The sequence below is a fragment of the Ambystoma mexicanum genome, chromosome 2p (assembly GCF_040938575.1).
Source record: "Ambystoma mexicanum isolate Mex_15411 chromosome 2p, UKY_AmexF1_1, whole genome shotgun sequence".
Lineage (NCBI taxonomy): Eukaryota > Metazoa > Chordata > Amphibia > Caudata > Ambystomatidae > Ambystoma > Ambystoma mexicanum.
The window spans coordinates 913,603,865-913,625,249 of NC_090923.1; the positions used below are offsets into that span (position 1 = coordinate 913,603,865).

Sequence of the window (21,385 nt, forward strand, 5' to 3'; positions counted from 1 at the left end):
AAGGTGAATTGTCAAATGCATCACACTCTGTTTCTCTCTTGCTAAGAGAGAACTGCCCTTCAAGCCTAGAGCGCATTCTACTCGAGGCACTGGGGCTTCCATAGCATTCATTGCAAATGTTCCCCTATAGTCCATTTGCAAAGCAGCAACCTAGAGTTCTGTACACCTTTACAAAACACTATTGCCTACACTCATTCTAGGTCTGATTTTTCAGGTGGGACAAGCAGTACTAAGACATCTTTTCACTACTGTTCTGTCTCACAATCCACCTCCAACTCCGGGTTCTGTTTGCTAGTCTGTGCACAGCATGTGATTCTAAGCAGATTAACAAGCATCAGAAGACATGCATTACTTAACATAAAAGCATTTCTGATGATTGTATCTGCTTAGATTCTCATACGCCCACCCTTCCTACCCGCTCGGTGGAAGGAACATAAAACGTCTTAATACTTTCTCTCTTTTCTGTACTCACTCACGATAGTCATAAGGCTCCCTCATGGCAGAAAAAATACAATCGGAGGGACCTCGACATGTGAGGGATTTTGGGTACACTACAAGTCACGTTGGGATAGTGTTGCAGGCACGCCCATGTCGACGTCCTCTTTCGATTCACGAAAGACAAGATGCAATACTCTGCGGTTTCCACGGAATGTCGGGCTATATGCAAAGCATGTGAATCTGAGCAGATACAATCAGAAATACTTTTGGGGTAAGTAATGCATGTCCTTCCTAACCTGTAGTATTAAGACTGCTCTGTGTGTGCTTAACTGAACCCTTGACCACTCTTGTGCCCCTAAGTGTAAGCCTTGCTGCTCATCCACACTACCCAGATAGTTTGATTCAACCTTGGTGTTTGTCCCTGTTCATCAGAATCGGGTGGTCTCTCCGAATCCGTTTACAGGTCTGATTTTGAAAATCCACCTTGACACACATTCACCATTTGGCGGCGGCCAGCACACAAACCTTACAAATGCTGGGATTGTGGATGCTGCTAGAATCCAAGAAAAACAACCCTTGCAATCACTCCAAGGTAGTCCCAAACATTCATCTGTGAACTTCTGGACGAGGTTACATTCAAAAAAACAAATCACTGTACATGGTCATTCCCGTTCTCTATTCACTCATACTCGAGGCCAACAAAGTGCAGTTGCATAGTTGGTGGTTTTCACTTTAGCAGGGAATCCAGGAAGAAAACCGCTTCCTGTGATCCAAAATGGCCACAGCTCATAAAGCCACTGTTTAAGGTACACTGCCACCAAATAGAACCTGCATAATTATCTGGGTAATGTTGGTAGTGCTACCCTCATGCTGTCCTCGCCACCTCTCGAGTAGCAACTGCTCCCAGAGGGCAACATTCATTAAAAAAATTCCACCATAGAAATAATATGATATAACAGAGGGAGGGCATGAAATATCCAGATTATGAGCTGCTAATGTCCAGTGGGAAAGGAAGTGGTACAACTACGACAGGACTGGGAGGAGGACTTGGGTGCCCCGATTAGTTTTGGAATGTGGGAGCGGGCCCAAGGGTACCACAAGAAAGTGTCAAGGAATGCAAGGTTACAGCAAATACAGTTGTACATAACCCACAGGGCTTATGACGCCCCAAAGGATAGCCAAATTCAGTAATGCAGAAAGGCAAATAGGCCCCAAATGTGGCGAAGAAAACGCTGGGATGACGCATATGTTGGTGTGCCCGGAAATCGAGAAATTTTGGGGAGAAATAGCCCACAGATTGGAGGAAAAAGGGATTAGGATAACTGTAGGGATAACGTGGGCGGGCCTGCTTGGGGCTTTCCCCAGATCACGTAAAAACTTAAACATGTAAGCAAACTAAAGGATTTGGCGTATATACTGGCGAAGCATAGGATTGCCATGGGGTGAAAGGCGTGTCACAGACCTAGGATTGAATTATGGTGGAAAGACCTCCAGAAATGGGCAGAAGCCGAAACTGTAGTATGTAAGGATGCTAGAAACATGGGGGGTGAGGGGGGATGAACAAGCAGAAACCCTGACTAGCTGGAGACACCTAATAACTACACTTTTTTGGGTGTACGCAAGATTGGTCAAGTGACCAAGACCCGGCGGAGAACACGAGTAAGGAAACCCCTTTGCAAACTGCAGAAGTACATCGCGAAGAGATGTAGGCTTGGGGGTGGGGGCAAAATGGGAAAAGCAGTCAACAATGATTGTGTTGTATAAAATTCGACATATTGTAATATGTACTGCAAGTTTGGTTGTTGGTGGTTCGGTTGATATAAAACTTATTAAACCTTTTTTTTTTTTTTAAAAAACATTCATTAAAAAAATTGTGTCTTCGTGAGATCTGAATGGAAGCTACTAGGGAAAAATAGTTGGGTGCATCACAGAATCAGACAAATATTTCAGGGGACTAGGGAACATAGGCAGAAAGGGGTTTTCTACCTTACATTTTTACGACCACTCTTGTGACCATGTTGGCTTGACATGTTCTGCAAGACTTTATACTGGAACAGTTACCTGCTAATGTAGTTGTAACCATTTGAACCCTTTTCCTATAAATAAAGTACTGTTTTTAATTACAAAAATTTGTGGGTGGACCTTCCCTTATTGTGCCTATTACATGTGTAGACTCTACTTTCTAAATATCCTTCTTAAGATGTTGCTTGGACAGCTATACCTTTCTAGCAGCTTAAGAGGCAAACAGCTTATTAACCTAGTAACAATTATGTATTTGTGACCTTAACATATGAATAATCTTCCCTAATACTGTGGGTTGAAGTTCCTCTGCCCTACACGCAGGGTTTAGCAAAATCATTCTAACAGCCCCTACACTGACACCCCTGCATACCCCACCTTTTTGATCAACGGGGACAGCATTTCATCTCGTCTCACATTGCTTAGATGTTGAGCAGTATCCCCTGGTCCTTTCTTTGGGAGCTGTGCACGGTTTGTGTAAACCAACATTCTGAAAAGGTGATAAACATATTTTCTTAAATATCGCTGTGTGAGCATACCTTTATTCAGCGTAATGCTGTAAGCCATTATGTTGACAGCCACACACCATGCTGCCCACCTAAGAGTTGACCTTGACTGCTCAACCTTTTCTCTTGATTAAGCTACAGTCTGCTGTACCTCCAGTTGAAATATGATTTCCACCCACAAAGCAGTTAATCTCCATAGGTTCCATTTCAGCCATGTAATGTCTCAATACGCATACCACTCCTTCTAACCCTCCTTTTGCATCCTCAGATGGCTTTCCGTTACCTGTCGTGGCTCCTTTATCCACTACTTGGCTGCTATGCAGTGTACAGTCTGTTATACATGGAGCACAAGAGCTGGTACTCGTGGGTCCTGAGCATGCTGTATGGCTTCCTGCTGACTTTCGGTGAGTACAGGGATTAAATAATAGGAGGATTATTTAATGCGCAGTTATGTAGTTTGGTACTTGGCTCAGCCGCTCTGATGTTCAAAGGACCAAGAGACAGTCAGCCTGTTCAATCCGTACCCACACTCTGTATAAGGCCTGTAGTAGCTTTTATCAATCTGGGCGAAAGCACGAATAAGACTGGCTGTTAGTATACTGCGTCTTGAATATTGTTCTCTAAAGGTTTAACCTAATGCCACTATTCTTGTCCTGTTTTTATATTTAACTTTCGCTGGGATTGTTGAAATCTCCTTTGTTTGCTTATTGGCTTCTGATTAACTAATGTTGAGTTTTAAGTGGTCAGTGGAAAGCTGTCCCGGTACATGAATAAACTAGTCTGCCTCCTTTTTTCTCTACACTGCTTGGTTCACAGGGTGTCCCAACTTTAATTTAAAGTTTTAAAATAGCTGTGGGTTAAAGTGTCAATGGTAGAGCTCCTTTTGTAACCTGTATGCCGGTGATTAAAATGTCAGAATGACAATTTATCCTTTCATCCTTCAAAGATTAACAAAATAGGTTGTGCTATCCTTGGAGAATGCACATTTTTAAGTAGAAGAAACTGATCTCTTAACTGAAAATAACTGCATAACAAAACCTAATTAAACTCAAAACTAGACTAGGAAAAAACACATAGGGGCATTTTTAAACCTCAAATGTGCTTAAGGACCTTTTTCAAAAATCACTGAAGTTCGTGGTTTGCTTTTGTTCACAATCTGGTAACTAGACGAAATAGATTGAGGTGAACATGCAAGGTGAATTTGATTTACTCTTCTCCAGCATGGGGTCTTACATGGATTCACATGCTCATGAATATTTCCTGTCAAGCTGGGAATCCTCTAATATTAAAGCAGGGTCTCTTTAAAACTGCTTGTCGCTTCTATAGCCTATTGAGGTCACTTTGGGTCATACTCGCCAACCAATGGCACTCATCCTTGGCTCCACCCCTGGTGGCCATCTTCAGATTTTTACTGCACTTTCTCTTGTTGGGACTCCTTGTGTTTTGCTCCTCAAAATTCGATAAAGTTTTGGCCTATTTTAGTGAGAAATCATCTAAATTTGTCATCTTTGTCATGCCGTGAGTACCGGCTTGGGCCTTTGCTTCGCACCATGGTGGATGCTATGAGGAAAGAAAAGCCTGTTCAGGACCTGTGAAAACTGCAGCCTGAAGAACATCTCCATCGAAGATCGACACCTCAAGTGCATCTACCGACTGCATTCCCAACCACTATGTGGACGGATGTTCAATATGCCAGGCCTTCTCCAAGGCATGGAAGGACCACCATAGGAGGTGATTGGTGTGGATTAAGTCAGGGAAGGCCTCTAACGTGGCCTCCGGGCATAGTCATGACTTCCACGGTCGGCAGACCCAAAGATCATGCTTGCTCTGACAAAGAGGTCAAGATCCTTTGAGGACACTTCCCTGGGGAAGATGCCAAAAAAGTGAAATCATTTCACGCTCCAACAACTTCTTAGATGGTTGCCGCGGCTGTGGGACCCAGATCAGACCGACACCGGTCGGCATCTCTGTGGGTTCAATTTGCGAGGAAATTGCTGATGCCAGCGGCCAAGCATAAGACCTAGTCAAAGGGCATGCCATCCAAGGACCCATCCGCGGCTCCACAGCCATCAACCTCGTCGCCAGGAACCTCGTTGGGGACCAGTCTACGACCTCATCCATCAGGACAGTTGTCCAGTCGACGACTTAGTCTATGAAGGCTGGTCTTCTGTCAAGGACCTCAGTTCCATCAAGGGGCTCGTCCACTACAATCACTGTTGCCACAACGACTGTTACCACACCCAGAGTTGCCTTACCGCCTAGACCTCCGGCAGTACCGATGACTGCCAAGTCAACTATAGCACCTTTCCTGTTACACAGGCTCCAATCATCTACTCTTTTCCTAGGGGCTCGGATTTGGACTTGAACGTGCCTCCAGCTCTCAATTCTCTCCCTATGCCCACCAAGGCTACACCACATTTCGAACGGATTGTGTCCTTCCACGTATTCCTCATCTTTTGACAGGAGTTGTCCAGCTTCAGAAAAAAACATTTCGGCAGAGGGCGCTGTGCGTCGATGCCTTCGACGTCCCTCGAAGGCCTCCGTCGAGGATGTCATCGAAGGAATATATAGAACGTGCGGCACTCGTTGACTTCAGTTCTGTTTTTCCGTGGCAGCGTGTCAAGTACTGAAGTAGTAGGATCCTGCATGAGTGAAGCTGGCCCACCAAACCCCCAACAAGCCCAACAATCCTGATACTATAAAACTATTGGCCAGGCAAACTCAAGGGGAAAGGGGAGTGGAGAAAACGACAAAAGACAAGAACTCCCACTGCAGGTACTTCAGACTGTCTTCTCAGGGTTTTTCTTTTGAATCAGTAGAGTTCCTTAAAGAAAAATACAGCCTTAAGTGAATATATATTTATTTCGGAGGCTTGTGGAATCTGCTTAGATCACATGCTGTGCATAGGCCGACATCTAGTGGAAGCTGCAGAGTATTAGTTTGTTTTTCGAAACTCAAAAATGGGCGTCGACATAGGGCGTGCCAGTAATACTATCCCTAGTGTGACGTCCACTGTACCCAAGATCCCTCACGCGTCTAGGTTCCTCAGATTGTTTTTTTCCGCCATACTGGTCGGAAGCATTTTGCAGAGTCCCCTGGCCTTAGCCATACTTTTGCTAAAATATTAATTTATTTACATCCTTCCCCATCCCAACGTCGAACTTGGACACTCGACGCCGGCTGGAGAAGAAATCGACCGTCGGCTGCTGCACAACGGATTTGGGCCTCCGAAGGCCTCTGGCCTCGGCCCGGGCCTTGGAAGCCCTCTGGCCTCGGCCCTGCAAGTAGGGAGAGTGGGGGGTTGTACATACTCTACACTCTTGGTATATAGGTACACCTTATACATTTCCTACACTTAACAGCCCGCTGCCTCAAGGTGCGTATGGAGGGTGCCCCTTTTCAATTCTGCCCCAAGTGCAATCGCAAATACCCTTGGGTCGACAGGCACGTCACGTGCAATCTCTGCTTGCCGAGGGACCACCCCGAAGCGAACTGCAGAGCGTGTAGTAGGTTTAAACCTAAGACACTTAAGGACCGTTCGAAGCGTTGGGCCCACCACGCCAGGCAAGCGGCCATGGCAGCGGAGGGCGCCTTCAGCGACGTCGTACTTTCGGACGGCGAGGGCATTACGGCGTCGAAAGACAGCTGAGCGGAAGTCCCCGACCTCGGAAGGTCGTCTGGCAGGGCGGCTATGGGAAAGACCCCCGGCGACACAAGCGCTTCACACACCACACACACCACACACACTAAACACACAAAGTCCAACCGAGACTCGACGACGTCGAGTTCTCGGAAAGAGGCACAAACAGAACGGTCCGATTCGGTGTCCTCTGGGCGTTCTCGATCGAGATCGCCGCATGACTCCAGGCAATCATCCACTCTTGCCAAGAGTGCCTTGCTCCCTAGGCTAACAGAAGTTAGATCGTCGGAGGACGAAGACTATCACCCCCAGACCGCGCTCCAGGAGTCAGAGCCCGCAGACCAAATCAGCGAGGCACCACGCTCGAAGGACAGGGACCCTACCCCCGATTCTCGACGCCAGGCATCGAAAACTCCGGAGCCACAAAAGGACAGGGAAAACATTTTTCCACTCACGGGGAGGGGGGGAAAACAGCAGAAAAAGCAGCCTTTGCACTCTTCCACACCTGTGAAACACACCACTCCCCCTACACAGACAAGACCAGGTCTGCTGATATGTCTAAAACCAAATCCACTCAAGATAAATCCCCGAGACTTGCTGAGAGAGTCATTCCCAGTTCCAAAAAATGGTCCAGTGAAGCCATAGATAGGGTCATGTCAAGGATGTCTTCTTTGGCTGATTTTTACAATAAAAATCCAGACCATTTCCTTTCGTATGATCCACAAGGGGCGACACCCTCAGGCTCTAATGATCCTACCCCCCCCCGAGTAAGAAGCCCCGGTTTGAAACACCGATGAGGTCTACAGACCCCTTCGAGGTACAACCATACTCAAGACCATACTCACTGTATCAAGGAGAGGCTTCCTTTGGTGAGGACCAAGAATTTGGCATGGTAGAAGAGCAAACCGGGACGGGATACTATGGGGATGATGAGGACCAGGAAGAGGAAGACCCTGAAACCTACAGGGTAGATTCCCTGGTAGAAAACGAAGCCCCGGTTACTGACTCCCCTGTCGATAACCAACCCCTCCTAAACGAGGTTCTCGCACGTGCAGCAGAACATTTCCATATTGACACCCACGGTGTCCAGGAGGAGAGGGACTTCGCAGAGGAATTAGTGGGAGAAAGGAGGCCTGTTGCCCAGACCATCCCGATCCTTAAGTCCATTCAGCGAAGAATAGACCGGTCCCTGGTGAACCCGAACCTCACCAGAGCAGTCAATCCCAGGGTTGAAAAACTTTTCAGGGCAGCCCAGTCTGACCCTCTCTATATAAGAGGACATCTGAAGCCAGACTCCCTAGTTGTCACTAACACTCGTAAGAGGGCTGGAACACCCTTGTCATCGTCCAAAGCTCCTCCCGACAAGGAGGGCAAAAAACTATATGGTTTCGGCAGGAAAGTAGCCTCAACGTCCGCCTATCAAGCAAGGATTGCAAACTCCACCACCCTGTTGGCCAGCTACAACTGCCATCAGTGGGAAGAAGTCGTGGCACTCATAGCCTCTGCTCCTGAACCTTTAAAGGGCCAGTTAGCTCGGATTTCCGCAGAGGGTAGAGCCGTGTCTGGTTGCATTTTGAAAGCAGCTTTTGACGCCGCGGACAATGCAGGCAGATTGATAGCAGAAGGGACTGTTTTCAAGAGACATGCGTGGTTACGGCAGTCTGGTTTTAAGGCAGAAACCCAGGCATCATTGTTGGACAAACCGGTGGAAGCCGATCTGTTTGGTAAGGGGGTCGAAGACCCACTGAAGAATGCCAAGGACGAATACCAGACACTCAAGGCCCTTGGCCAGTTAACCATTAAACCCCCTAACCAGAGAAGGAATAGTAATTTTCGTCGCCCACGCGGCCAAAATTCCCAGAGAGGATCTAACTATTCCCAGGGGCAGGGTACACAGTGGAACAACAGCCAACAGTCTACCCAGGGTTACGGCAGGAGTAATAGGAGAGGTCGTGGTAAAGGCAGAGGCAGCCCCAGCAAGGGAGGTGGCACGCCTCCACCAAAGCAGTGACGCTCAGTTCGGGGTCCCTTCTCACGCAACCCCAGTAGGGGGACGCATTTCCAACTTCACCCAGGCTTGGGAAGGGATCACACCAGACAGATGGGTGCTGTCAACAGTATCCACAGGGTACTGTATAGAACTACTGCAGCGTCCCCGGAACCATCCTCCACGACAAAGAGTACACACTTTAGAACATCAGAAGATTCTCCTCGAGGAGATCGCCATTCTGCTAGAAAAGGATGCGATAGAACTTGTCCCGGGACACCAGGTAAACAAGGGTATTTATTCAACTTACTTCATTGTGCCAAAGAAAGATTTGACAATGCGCCCAGTATTGGACTTACGGCCTGCCAACAAGTATGTCAAGCCCCAAAAGTTTCGTATGACTACGCTACAAGAGGTAATCCCCCTCCTAAAAAAGGGGGATTACATGGCAACCTTGGATATGAAATATGCTTATTTTCATATTTCCATGTTCCCAGGGCACAGAAGGTACTTGCGCTTCAAGGTGGACAGTCGACACTACCAATTCAAGGTACTGCCCTTCGGGATAGCTTCAGCACCAAGGGTATTCACCAAGGTACTGGCGGTGGCGGCTGCACACCTATGCAGGGAGGCAATCCCGGTGTATCCTTATCTGGACGACTGGCTCAGAACGGGGGAAACCCCAGTAATTTGCAGGACAAACATTCAAAGGACTATCGACCTCCTCCACGAGTTAGGCTTCTCAATCAACGAGAAAAAGTCAAGCCTGGTGCCAAGCACCTCCAAACAGTTCCTAGGAGCAATCCTAGATACTCAAGAGGGGTTGACCTTTCCTTCAGAGGAAAGAATTCGGAATATACTACTGCAAATTCCGCATCATCAGTCCGGTCGCCAAATAACGGTACGCAAAGCAATGCGTTTACTGGGCATGATGGCGTCATGTATTTACCTGGTCCCCCACGTGCGCCTGCGCATGCGTCCCATGCAGGAATGGTTGGCGAAACAGTGGTCTCAGGCAAGCGGTCAGTGGGACGATCTAGTGGTCGTTTCGCCAACACTTGTACAAAGCCTTCACTGGTGGACAAGAGAGAATCTGTCCAGGGGGAAACCCTTTTACGATCCCGAGATACAGGCGGTAGTCACTACCGATGCATGTCTGACGGGGTGGGGAGCTCACCATCTCCACCACACAGCTCAGGGTCTCTGGTCTCCCTCAGTGGCCAAGAACCACATCAACCTGCTAGAGCTTCCAGCAGTATTCAGAGCGCTTCAAGCGTTCGAGCCCCACCTACTAAACCTGTCAGTGCAAATCCGGACGGACAGCACAACAGCCATGTTCTACCTGAACAAGCAAGGAGGGACTTGTTCGCCAAATCTGTCCAAGCTTGCACAGAAAATCTGGATATGGGCACTCAGATGGAACATCTTCCTGTCATCACAACATGTTCCAGGGGAGCTCAATTCCCTAGCCGATGCTCTGAGCAGAGACTCCCTCCCAGAGGAACACGAATGGGTTCTACACGGAGAGGTCGTAGAAGATATCTTCTCTCAGTGGGGTTTCCCCACTATAGAGATATTCGCCACAAGCGAAAACAGACAATGCCCAGGATTTGCAACCAGGTTCCCCCAACCAGACTCCCAGGGGAACGCCCTGTGGATAAACTGGTCAGGGATGTTTGCGTACGCTTTTCCACCAACTCCTCATCAGGAAAGTGGTGAACAAGATGAACAGAGAATCGATGACGCTCGTCCTAGTTTCTCCCATGTGGGCAAGACAACCGTGGTTCCCACACCTACGCAAGATGGCGGTGTGCGAGCCCATCAAACTTCCAGCCTGGTACAACCTTCTGTCCCAGCACCAAGGTCAAAAAGTGCACCAGCAACCCAACTCAATGAACCTGGCAGCATGGCTCCTGAGGTCATAGAATTTGGACATCTCAATTTATCACAGAGGTGTATGGACATCCTAAAGGAATCTAGGAAACCAAACACAAGGCACTGTTACTTTGACAAGTGGGAGAGGTTCGTTATCTGCTGCCAGAGTAGACAAATCAACCCTGTTGATTGCTCTCCTTCCACTATTGTTACATACATGCTCCACCTACTAGATGCAGGATTGGTTTTTAACTCACTGAAAGTACACCTGGCAGCCCTGTCGGCATACACCACTTCCCATAGCAAGGTCTCGTGGTGGAAAGTACCAGTAGTTAAAGCCTTCATGGAAGGAGTAAAGAGACTTCACCCTCCTATTTCAAACCCACCACCAGGGTGGGACATTAATGTGGTGCTAGCCAAGCTCATGGGACCCCCTTTCGAGCCCATGCATAAAAGCAGTCTCAAACACCTGACTTATAAAACGGCCTTCTTAGTAGCTATTACTTCTATAAGAAGGGCCAGTGAAATTCAGGCTCTCAGTGCAGGATCCCTTCTGAACTGTCCATAAAGACAAACTGGTTTTACGCACACACCCTAGGTTCTCACCTAAGTTTATATCAAAATTCCATGTAAACCAGTCCATCGAGCTTCCGGCTTTCTTCCAGAACCATCAAAGCTCGGCTGAGGTGAAACTACACACCCTAGATGTGCGTAGGGCGGTCCTCTACTATGTAAATAAAACCAGACCGCTAAGAAAAACAGATCAACTGTTTGTCTACCTAGCTACAGGCAGAGAGGGGGATCGCGACTCTAAAGGTGCCATCTCGAAGTGGATTATTAACTGTATCCAGCTGTGTTACTCACTCTCTGAAAGAACTCTGCCTTTCACGCCAAGAGCCCACTCTACTAGAGGCATTGGGGCCACTCTGGCTTTCATTGCAAATGTACCCCTTGACACCATTTGCAAAGCAGTTACTTGGAGCTCTATTCACACTTTTACTCCGCATTACTGCATTGACACCCATTCCAAGGCAGATACACAAGTGGGACAAGCGGTTCTAAGACACTTATTTGCTCATGACCCTTCTCACATCCCACCTCCTTCAGGTACTGCTCACTAATCTATGCACAGCATGTGCTCTAAGCAGATTCCACAAGCCTCAGAAGGGATACAGTACTCACCGTAATCGTATTTCTGATGCTTGTATCTGCTTAGATTCACATGCGACCCACCCTTCCTCCCCTCTGAGAGAAGGCGCATGGTTGCTTGTAGTCTTACCTTTCTATCTGCTTGGATTATCTGTACTCGCGCTACTCCTCATGCTACCTCATGTCAGAAAAAATACAATCTGAGGATCCTAGACGCGTGAGGGATCTTGGGTACAGTGGACGTCACACTAGGGATAGTATTACTGGCACGCCCTGTGTCGACACCCATTTTCGAGTTTCGAAAATCAAACTGTAATACTCCGCAGCTTCCACTAGATGTCGGCCTATGCACAGCATGTGAATCTAAGCAGATACAAGCATCAGAAATACGATTACGGTGAGTAATGTATCCCATATGTTGTTTTTCTACCTGTTGGGTAGAGGATTCAAGCTGCACTCTCCATAGTATCTTGGTGACCCCTCACCATTACAAAGAAGTCGGAATCCAAGCCGCTGGTTTCAATATCAACTGTTCTTTATTTAGTTTCAAAGGGAAACAAAATCACGTCGTATTTAAAAATCCATGGAAAAGCATTTCACAATGGAAAGCAAAAAAGACCAAAATGTAAACAGGTCCTCCCAAGTGCAACCACTCCTCATATCGAGGCGCTCACGCGTTTCGCGTCCAACTCGCTGCTTGCTCACAACAATTAGCCTCATCGTTACCAAGCCATTTAAAACGTGAGAGAGAGAGAGGCGGGGAGGGAGGGGGAGGGGAGGAAAGAGGGAGTGGAGGAGGTACACAGAATGCAGAAATCGTGAAAGGACTAATTTCGCCCTTCCACGCAAACATTTCATTCCCATCCCGGACATCTTTGAATGGTTGGGTTTACCATTAAACACTCTGTGGTGCCACTATTCCTTTGCAATTTAGATGCATTTTATGATTGATTTTGCAATGCGTTCTAATGAACGTATTTCTTAATATCATCCTTCTAATCCGAAATAATATTCCCACATTTATTCTAGTTTCAACAGAAAGGCCCCCATATATTATGGGTCGTGTACCGTTAGATCTGGTTTAAACATGGACTTGTCAAGTCCGTTTGTCAGTTATTTACCCATCCATAGGCTAAAGTGCAAAGTGTGGAGTTAAAAATCAAAGTGACATGTGCAAGCAGCTATACATACCTTTCGAAATAGTATCATATATGGTATATTGCTCCTTGTTTGCATACTTTAAATGCTAAATTCATTTCAGTTGAATGCTTAGTGCATTTTAGTTTCTGCCTTCCCTCTTCAGATTAAAGTGTCAAGTGCAATAGGAACAATAACTTTTGTTCAAGGTTACAAATAAAAATATGCAAACATGGATACGGATGATTTTAAAATCTAATTTGTAAATACATTTCCCACATTTTTTTTAACCAATAAAGTGCTTAGTTCATTAGCAGCCTTCACTTCTTCAATGGAAAGTGACACGTGCAATAGCAGCATTTCTCTGTAAAAAACCCTGCCTGATTTTTGTAAACGGCATGAGTGGGGAACTTTTATAGATTCGCTTATATCGTCTCACCTTAGAATTTCCACACTCAATATCTGAACCTAAAAACATTATACATTCTAGCCGGGCCTATCTCTGGTCAATATTAAATACTAGCCATCACGCCGGGGGCCAACACATCTTTATTCCGGAATATGTTCACCTCACCTCTTGGACCTCTCCTGTTTATCTCTCACGACCCTTAGGTTAAAATTATTACCAATCACCACGAGTGTAGTAGAAGCAAAAACATCAATTACCATATACCCAAAATTGTTAAAAACACTGAAACAACTGCACAGATATATCTACTACTCAAACATAACAGGAATTTCTTCTAAGTCCTTTCCTTTTTCGTTATACAAACACCTTATAAAAGTTGTAATAGGAATGGTTTGAAACTGATTTTAGACACTCCGCAGGATCCTTTTGACTAATATTACTTGTGTTTTTTATGCCAAGGAACTCGATCATTTTTCCTTTTTTGTATCCCCTTGATATTTATTGGGCTGATTTAGTGGGCAGTCTTTTTTAGCAACCCAGAAAGGTGTAAAGTTCCTCATCAATGTTATGCCCATTGGGCTGTTTACTCTCGAAGTCCAATATACACCTTGTTTCTTTTTGTCTGAGTTGCTTTTCTTTGTCACCTCCCCTTGGACCCAATTCAATTTTGTGTAGGCCAACAAATCTGAAACTATCTATTTCCTTATTGTGGCATTGGTCAAAGTGTTTCGCCATTGGGTAATTCGCATCATTGTGCAAGATTGCACGCACATGTTGTTGTGTACAAATTTTTAACTTACACTTTGTACTGCCAATGTACCATTTCTTACATGCGCAGGTGAGGGCATAGACTGCGTGGTCCGTTTCGCAGGTGATCCACTGTTGGATCAACACTGTCCTGTAACCGGATGTATAAAAGTTCCGCCGTTTATTGCATATTTGCACATATTACAATGAGTCCATTTATGGAATCCTTGCTTCTTGGCAGTAAGCCAATTTGTGGTGCCTTTTTTCTTCACTGCCCATAAAACTTTGCAATAAAATGTCTTTAAAAGATCTGTTTCTTCTGAAGGTAACCTCAGGATATAATTTGAGGCTTTTAGCAAGGTCAGGGTCCGCCAACAGGATACTCCAATGTTTGTTGAGAATATGTTTGATGTTTTTTGCTTGACTGTCGAACGTGAGTATACAGCGTGTGCTGTTTTCCCCTTCCTGTTTTTCTTCATCTTTCTTGCCAGCTAATAAAGTTGGTCTGTCTATTAGTCTGGCTTTCAGGAAGGCTCTCTCAATGACCTTTTTTGGATACATCTGTCTTTTGAAACCAGCGGCTGTAATTTTACTCTCACGATCATAAGATTCTAAAGTAGTGTTATTTCTTCTCAGCCTCACAAATTCGCCATATGGGACACTCCAGATTACATTTTTCAGGTGTCCACTGAGTGCATGCAATGGGGTATTTGAACCGATCTTCTTTCTGTGGAGTTAACACGTTATTTTTTCATCGACAATTCAAATGTTTACATCAAGAAAGGTAATGAAAGTCCGACTATGGGTTTCAGTGAATCTTAGATTTTTTGTGTTCTGATTCAATTTTTTCACATACTCTGTCCACCCTTTAGCAGTCCCTTTCCATACGATAAAGAGATCGTCGATGTACCTTAGACATAAAACCAGATTCTGTGTGTATTCCTGGTTCGTATCTGCCCATGCATCCTGTTCTTCCCAGGCCCCCATCATCAAATTGGCATACAATGGTGCAAACGTAGTCCCCATTGCCGTACCCTGTACCTGCTTAAAGTATTCATCATTGAAGAGAAAGACATTGTTCTTTAGGCATAAATCGATCATTTGTAACACCATATTGGTGTGTGTTAGAAAGTTCAAAGATTAATGGAGGCACGCTGTTTTACCATCCTCATGCCCGATGGATGTGTATAACGATACAACATCCATTGTTGCCATAAGATATTCTTTCTCCCAGGGAATATCCTCTATTTTTCGCAAAAAGTCCGTAGTGTCTATAACTTACTTTCTGACTACACTCTCTCTATGTAATTTGTCTTTAATTACCTGTTGCCTAAACTTGATTAGCCCTTAGGCTGCTTCTCAGAGAATACTGCTGCTGTTTAAGATGCTTTGTATGACCTTCTCTTCTATTTGTCTTTCTTCTCTCTTTCTCTTTTTTACTTCTAGCCGTTCTCTTAAATAGAATAAACCCAAACAATGTAACTGTTACTATTGCTCCTGAATATTTTGCTTCTATGTATTTTCGTTTCTTGAAATAAATTATATTACCAAATTACCTTCTTTTACATCTGACGTCTCTTTACTAATTTGCTGGCATATTCAAGTTCAACAAATAATCCGCTGCTTGTAACTTCCAAAAAATGTCTCTAAATAATATTTAGTCAAAGACACTCACTAGAAAATGAAACTGACACGCCTTTTAATCCGAAACGTTTTCTTCAAAAGAATGTCTCTGAATCAATGCAGTCCGTTTCAAAACGATAGGCATAAAAATTGCATCCAAAATGGCCTTGACGCTAGCTCGACGTCGTGAGATCCTTTCTTCTAACCGCGCTTATGAAAACGATAGCGCTGTACGCTCGTTAACATACGAAAATTCAATGTTAAGTTAGAAGGTTAAATGTCATTAATAATAGTTAGTAGCACGGCGAAATTGATCCGCACGCCTAATTTGTACCATGTTTATTTACAAGCAAAATTGAAACGCAACTTTTTCTTGTATTTTAAACAAATTAGTCTTTCTTCACTAAAAATATTACACTTCCTCTTTCAAGTCTAAAGTGATCTTCAGATCAAAAGTCTTAGTTTTCTTCAAGAAGTAAGAAAATACACTTAGCTTAGTTTTTGTTCGTCAGTAAACGATTCAGCTGCTCAGCAATATGGTTTTATAGGAAAATCTTCTACTGTAGATTTCTTCAACTTTTTTCTTGACTTTATTTCTAATATTTAGATTAGAGCTACAAAGTGTCTACACCTTATAAATTAATAACTATTTTTTTTAACGGGAGCTCTAAAATATATGACCTACTCAGATGAATACTTTAATACATTCCAAATGACAACACAATGCTGCCTGCTGTAAACTAAACCAATCACTGCTGGGATATTGTTCCACCATCTTGACTTTGGAGCATTTCGTCTTTCTAAATGAGAGATAGTTAAGGGAATATAAGCAAACCTTTAAATGAAAATTTCTACACTCTAACCTGAGTTCCCTTTCTAACTTTTCTGAAGTAATATTTGAAACACCCAACTCTCATATGGCCCTTGCAAATGTGAGGTACAAAATGTGTAAACCTGACACAGCGTTAGCTTCGAGAAATACGGCGCGCTTCATCATTTTTGTGATGACTTCTCTATTTCGAGAACGTAAGGTCTTAATTACCGACAACCCCGAAGTCTGGGTTTGAAAAGTGTCGATTGTGGGTCGAAAATGTCTTTGATAGCCATCAAATCTGTTTGTGGTGCCTCGGTTCGGAACATGACACCTCCGACTGCTCCAAGTGCCAGTCTATGACTGGAAATGCCTTGAAGGAACATAAGGGGAAGTTGAAGGTAGGCCATATCTCAAAATATCCTACCCTGACAGTGAAACCTTTGACGAGTCGAGAGGCGACTCTCTTCGGAGGAAGAAGGCCAAGCGGTCGAGATCGAGGAGTGGCTCTTGTTCGTCCTTGAAGAAATTCACCATAGGTCAACTTAGTCATCGGGCGATTCCCCAGAGAGAGTTGCTTGTCCTACCAAAAAGCCCACTCCGGCCGAGTGGGAGGCGTCCAAGCAGAGATGCTCAAAATATTCAAAAAACGAAAGCCTCCAAGCCATGTTCCTACCGCGCCTTTGAAAGAAGCCAGGAAGGAAAGGGCTCAACCTAAATCCTGCGCGCTCGAGCCCGGGATGAAGGCCCGATCTGTATCATGAGCCTTCGAGGCCTTGATTGATGAAAATTCATCAGAAGGATCAGTCTAGCCGCAAGCATAAGTCGAGGTAGTTGACGCCATAGACACCTTCAACACAAGCCAAACCGTCGACGTTGGCATTGATGCCAGCTGCGCCATTGACGGTGAGCGCCCCAGTTAAACCAATGGCGCTGATAAAGTTTTGACGACTACTCCAGCGTCAAACCCATTACTGAAAAAAACCATTGTTCCTGAGAAAACATATGTACCACTACCCTGGAAAGACTATTTGAAGTCTGTTTTTTTCATTTATATATTGATGAGCAGTCTGACGAAGAGGCTCTATTTGGCCTACAATATGGTATGCCTAATGTACCAGAGAATTTTATTGGAGGAGTCCAGGATGAGGGATCTCTATGACAATCTACAGACTGCAAGTGGGGTGGATATCTCACCTGAGTTGGAGTTTAAGAAACCAGAGGCTGAGGAGCATACAGATGCGTACCACAGGCAACTCCTGTCAAAGGTAGTGGACTACATGGGTTGGAGTAGACCTACATTGTTTGGGAGAATTCTCATAAATGTGCTAATTCCCTTCACCTTAGAGACCCCTAGCAACTTTGCTGTATTTTGAGGACTTGATTTTTTTTATCTGGAAAGAGTAAAAATTCCTAGACCCAGCACACACCATCTTCCGATAGAGTGCTGAACGGGTTACCTAGTATCCCCTGTGTCTAGAAACTCATGTAGCAGCCAAATGCCACCCTTTTCTATCGAAATGGGTAGTGGCAGTGGTTTAAGAACGAACTACCATTATTTTTCCCGACCGCGAACACCGGTAGCTAAAATTAGCGGGAGCCATGTTTTTCAAGATGGCGCCTTAAGCCCCTTTGTTTAAACAGGTGCTGGTCTTCTTTTTTCACCATTTCTTTTTGGAAAGGTCTTTCTAGTGTTTGTCTCTGCGCCCCAAATCAGATTTGGTCCCTTTGTTTCCATGCCTTTGGCGGGCTTCAGGACTGAAGACCGCCTCTGGCGCCTGAGTGTCTGAGGTGGGCAGGAAGTGAGGGAGGTACCCGAAACTCCCTGTGCTTAGTCTCCTAGGAGACCCAGATGCACTATGGTGTGATTGGCTGGCTGACTGTCTGGCAAGGACAGCCGTCCTGCTGGGTGAATGGCAGCTAGGCTGGAATGAATGGGAGAAAACTGTTTAAAAGGCGAGTCTCCTGGACTGGAAAGCAGTCGACCACTGGAATGAAAGAACCGAAGACGAGCTGGAAGAGGACGGCTGCTGCAACTCCTGGACCGTTGGTTTGCCCGGTGAAGCCCTGCTGCGGGTCTGAATTGCCAAGTTCATCTCGACAGAGAAGCCCCTTCAAGGATGACTTCTCCCTTTGAGTTTGTGGGACCAATCAACTCGTAAGCCACCTGGATACCATTCTCGAAGCTGGTTAGGATTAACCAGGGGGAAGGACACCAGCTTGTGTGCTTGGTGAACAGCTACTCGAACTTAAGTGAATGCATTTTGTTAACGTTTTCCGACGATCTTGTGCAGTGCAGGAGTCCCCCGACGTCCTCCCTCTTGTCCCCACGACTGAAGCTCAGGAACAGTGAGATCTGCAGGAACTGCCAGGAACCAACGTCTTCAGCTACATCTTTTGCTTCATACTAAGGTACTGTGCCAGCCCAATCGAGAGAACGCTTCTCTCGCGGTGAAAGTTCGTGGAACTTGCAGGCCTCAGCTTGTGACCCAACATGATTCTTTTTCGTACAAACTACTTTTGAGAACTTTGGCAAAGACTTTACCGTTTACTTCACGAACTGCTCTTTCCTATCCAAGACACTAGTCCATTGACTTTCGCCTATGCCTATTGAACTGCATCGAGTACTCTAGTGAACTATAACTATTTGCATTGCCTAAGAGTATTTGTGACCTATTCTGCTAACATGTGCCTTTTTGCTCCCATTGAAAGTAACTGTTTCAGGGGAGCCTAATTTGTTCAGAAAAGTATTGGTTTGCTATTGGAGTGTGTTTGTGTATAAGTTGCCTCCTTCTAGTGAATGTTTTCTAAATGATTGTGTAATAAATTAACAAGTGTTTTACAAAGAAACCTTGAGTATAAGTGTCTACTTGAAACACTGTGATTGTGAGACCTCTGTGTAAGGTCTTCCTCTTGAGATAAGCTGCTCAGCTCGCTAAACTGTGTAGTACAGACTTACACCAAAGGTTGGTTTTTTATTACACCTGTAGTCTTAATTGTATGTGGTGGTCCCAGAGGGTACTGCATGCAATTCTGCCTAACATCCATTACCGTACAAACAAGATGACTTTACTGACATTTTAGACAAAGGTCTGCAGTCGCATCCCATATTACCATTCCACATTGCCTTGCAGAAAAGGGTAGCACCGATTTGGTACACAAGTCCAATCCGGCTGTTAATAAGAACTTGACTAAGAAGTACCACCCTTCCAGTAGTGACCCCAACTACCTGTTGAAACACCCCTCAGCGGAGAGTCTGGTGGCGCAGGCAGCTACTGCAACATCTAAACAAGCGGCGTACCCTACCATCCCTCCTGATAGGAACGACAAACGAGTAGATGGATAGGCAAGGAAGGTATTTTCCGCAGGGAGTATGGCACTTAGATATGCCAACTCCACTTGTGCCCTCGCAAAGTTTGCATTCACTCTATGGGACTGCATTACCATGGCAGCAGAACACATTCCCAAAGGGGATGAAAGACGGGTTTATGGTCTTTCCATCGAATTCTTTGCATTGAGTAATTTACATCTAAAAATGATTCATCGAATTCCCATACATAAACTGCAAAGTGTTTATGCATCGAACCCTTCCATCGAATAGGGTTTCGTTATATAAACACTTCACATTTTTTTGCATGGAAATTCCATGACACATGTCGAACGCTATAACATTAGAGGGACCTGTCCAGTGCTCAAATCTTTAAAGTATTTCAGCACTGGTCAACTTCCTCGAACTTTATTGGGGGGGTCCCCCCCACCACTAAGGGCACTAACCCAACCCTATTGGGGGCGGTTCCCCTCAACCCTCCAACCACCAAGGGCACTAACCCTATGGGGGAGGGGGGTTCCCCCAACCACCAAGGTCCCTAACCCCAACCCTGTTGAGGTGGTTCCCCCCAACCACACCAAACCTAATCCCAACTTTATTGGGGGGGTACCCCCAACCACCAAGGGCACTAACCCCAACTTTATTGGGGCTTCCACCAACCAAGGGCACTCACCCAACCCTAACCCCAACTTTATTGGGGGTTCCCACCAACCACGAAGGTCACTAACCCCAACCGCATTGAGGGGATCCCACAATCCCCCCAAACCACCAAGGGCATTAACCCCAACCCTATTGGGGTTTTTCCCCAACCAAGGGCACTAATCCCAACCCTATTGGGGGAGTCCCCCAACCACAACCCTAACCATGACCCTATTGCGGGGTTCCCCTAACCACCAAGGGCACTAACCCAACTCTAACCCTAACTTTATTGGGTGGTTGTTGTCCCCCCCCCCCAAACCACCAAGCAAGAGCACCCCCACCCAACCCTAAAAATCCATCGAAATTCATTGACTACGTTTTTCGATGGAAAAGGCTTTCAATGAATACATTTCGCTGGATTTTAATTTGAGTAAACTATTTTAGATGGATAGACTGGATACCAACGAGTCGGCTTCTTGGCCATAGCTAGAGACGGCAAAGAGGCCATGTGCCAGTCTCTTCAATCAGGTTTGGCTTCTGCTGATAGCACCAGCAGAGCCATGGCTACCAGCACTCTTATGTGCAGGTTTGCATGGTTGCAGAAGTCTGGTTTTGCACCAATGTGCAACGTTCTCACCTTTTTGGCAACAAGGCTGACAAGAGTCTTGAGAAGTTGCAGACCTCGAAGGCGGCAGCCAAGTGTTTAGGCGCCGCTATTAGGTAAGGTTTCGACCTAGTAGACAACCTTGGAGGGGTAGATATTTTTGCTACTAAGTTGGAAGGGCGAGAGGAATGGCTATTCAAAGGGGCCAAAGATTTCCTCCTAGTGGACGAGGAAGGGGTTCAAAGCCAGCTCAAGCAGCAGCTTCTTTACCATCTGCCGCGGTATCGGCTGCCTCAAAACCTCTGAGAGGAGAGCAAGGGGGGGCAGACTTTCTGAGCATCTAGAAGAGTGTCGAGACATTGCTTCAGATGCTTGGGGCTTTAGAAACTGTAGCCCATGTTTACTGCCTTCCTTTTATATGAAGACCTTGGAACAATCCACCGGGGAACCATTCTTTGAGGATTCCAGAACCA

General features: G+C 45.6%; 1 protein-coding gene across 1 annotated transcript in view; it reads left to right on the forward strand.

Annotated features, from left to right (window-relative positions):
• Positions 1-21,385, forward strand: part of CLPTM1 (CLPTM1 regulator of GABA type A receptor forward trafficking) — a 667,007-nt gene that overhangs the window by 491,613 nt on the left and 154,009 nt on the right. The window contains exon 12 of the mRNA XM_069644626.1: positions 3,232-3,367. Coding sequence (XP_069500727.1) covers positions 3,232-3,367 — 136 coding nt within the window. The remainder of the gene's footprint in view (positions 1-3,231; positions 3,368-21,385) is intronic.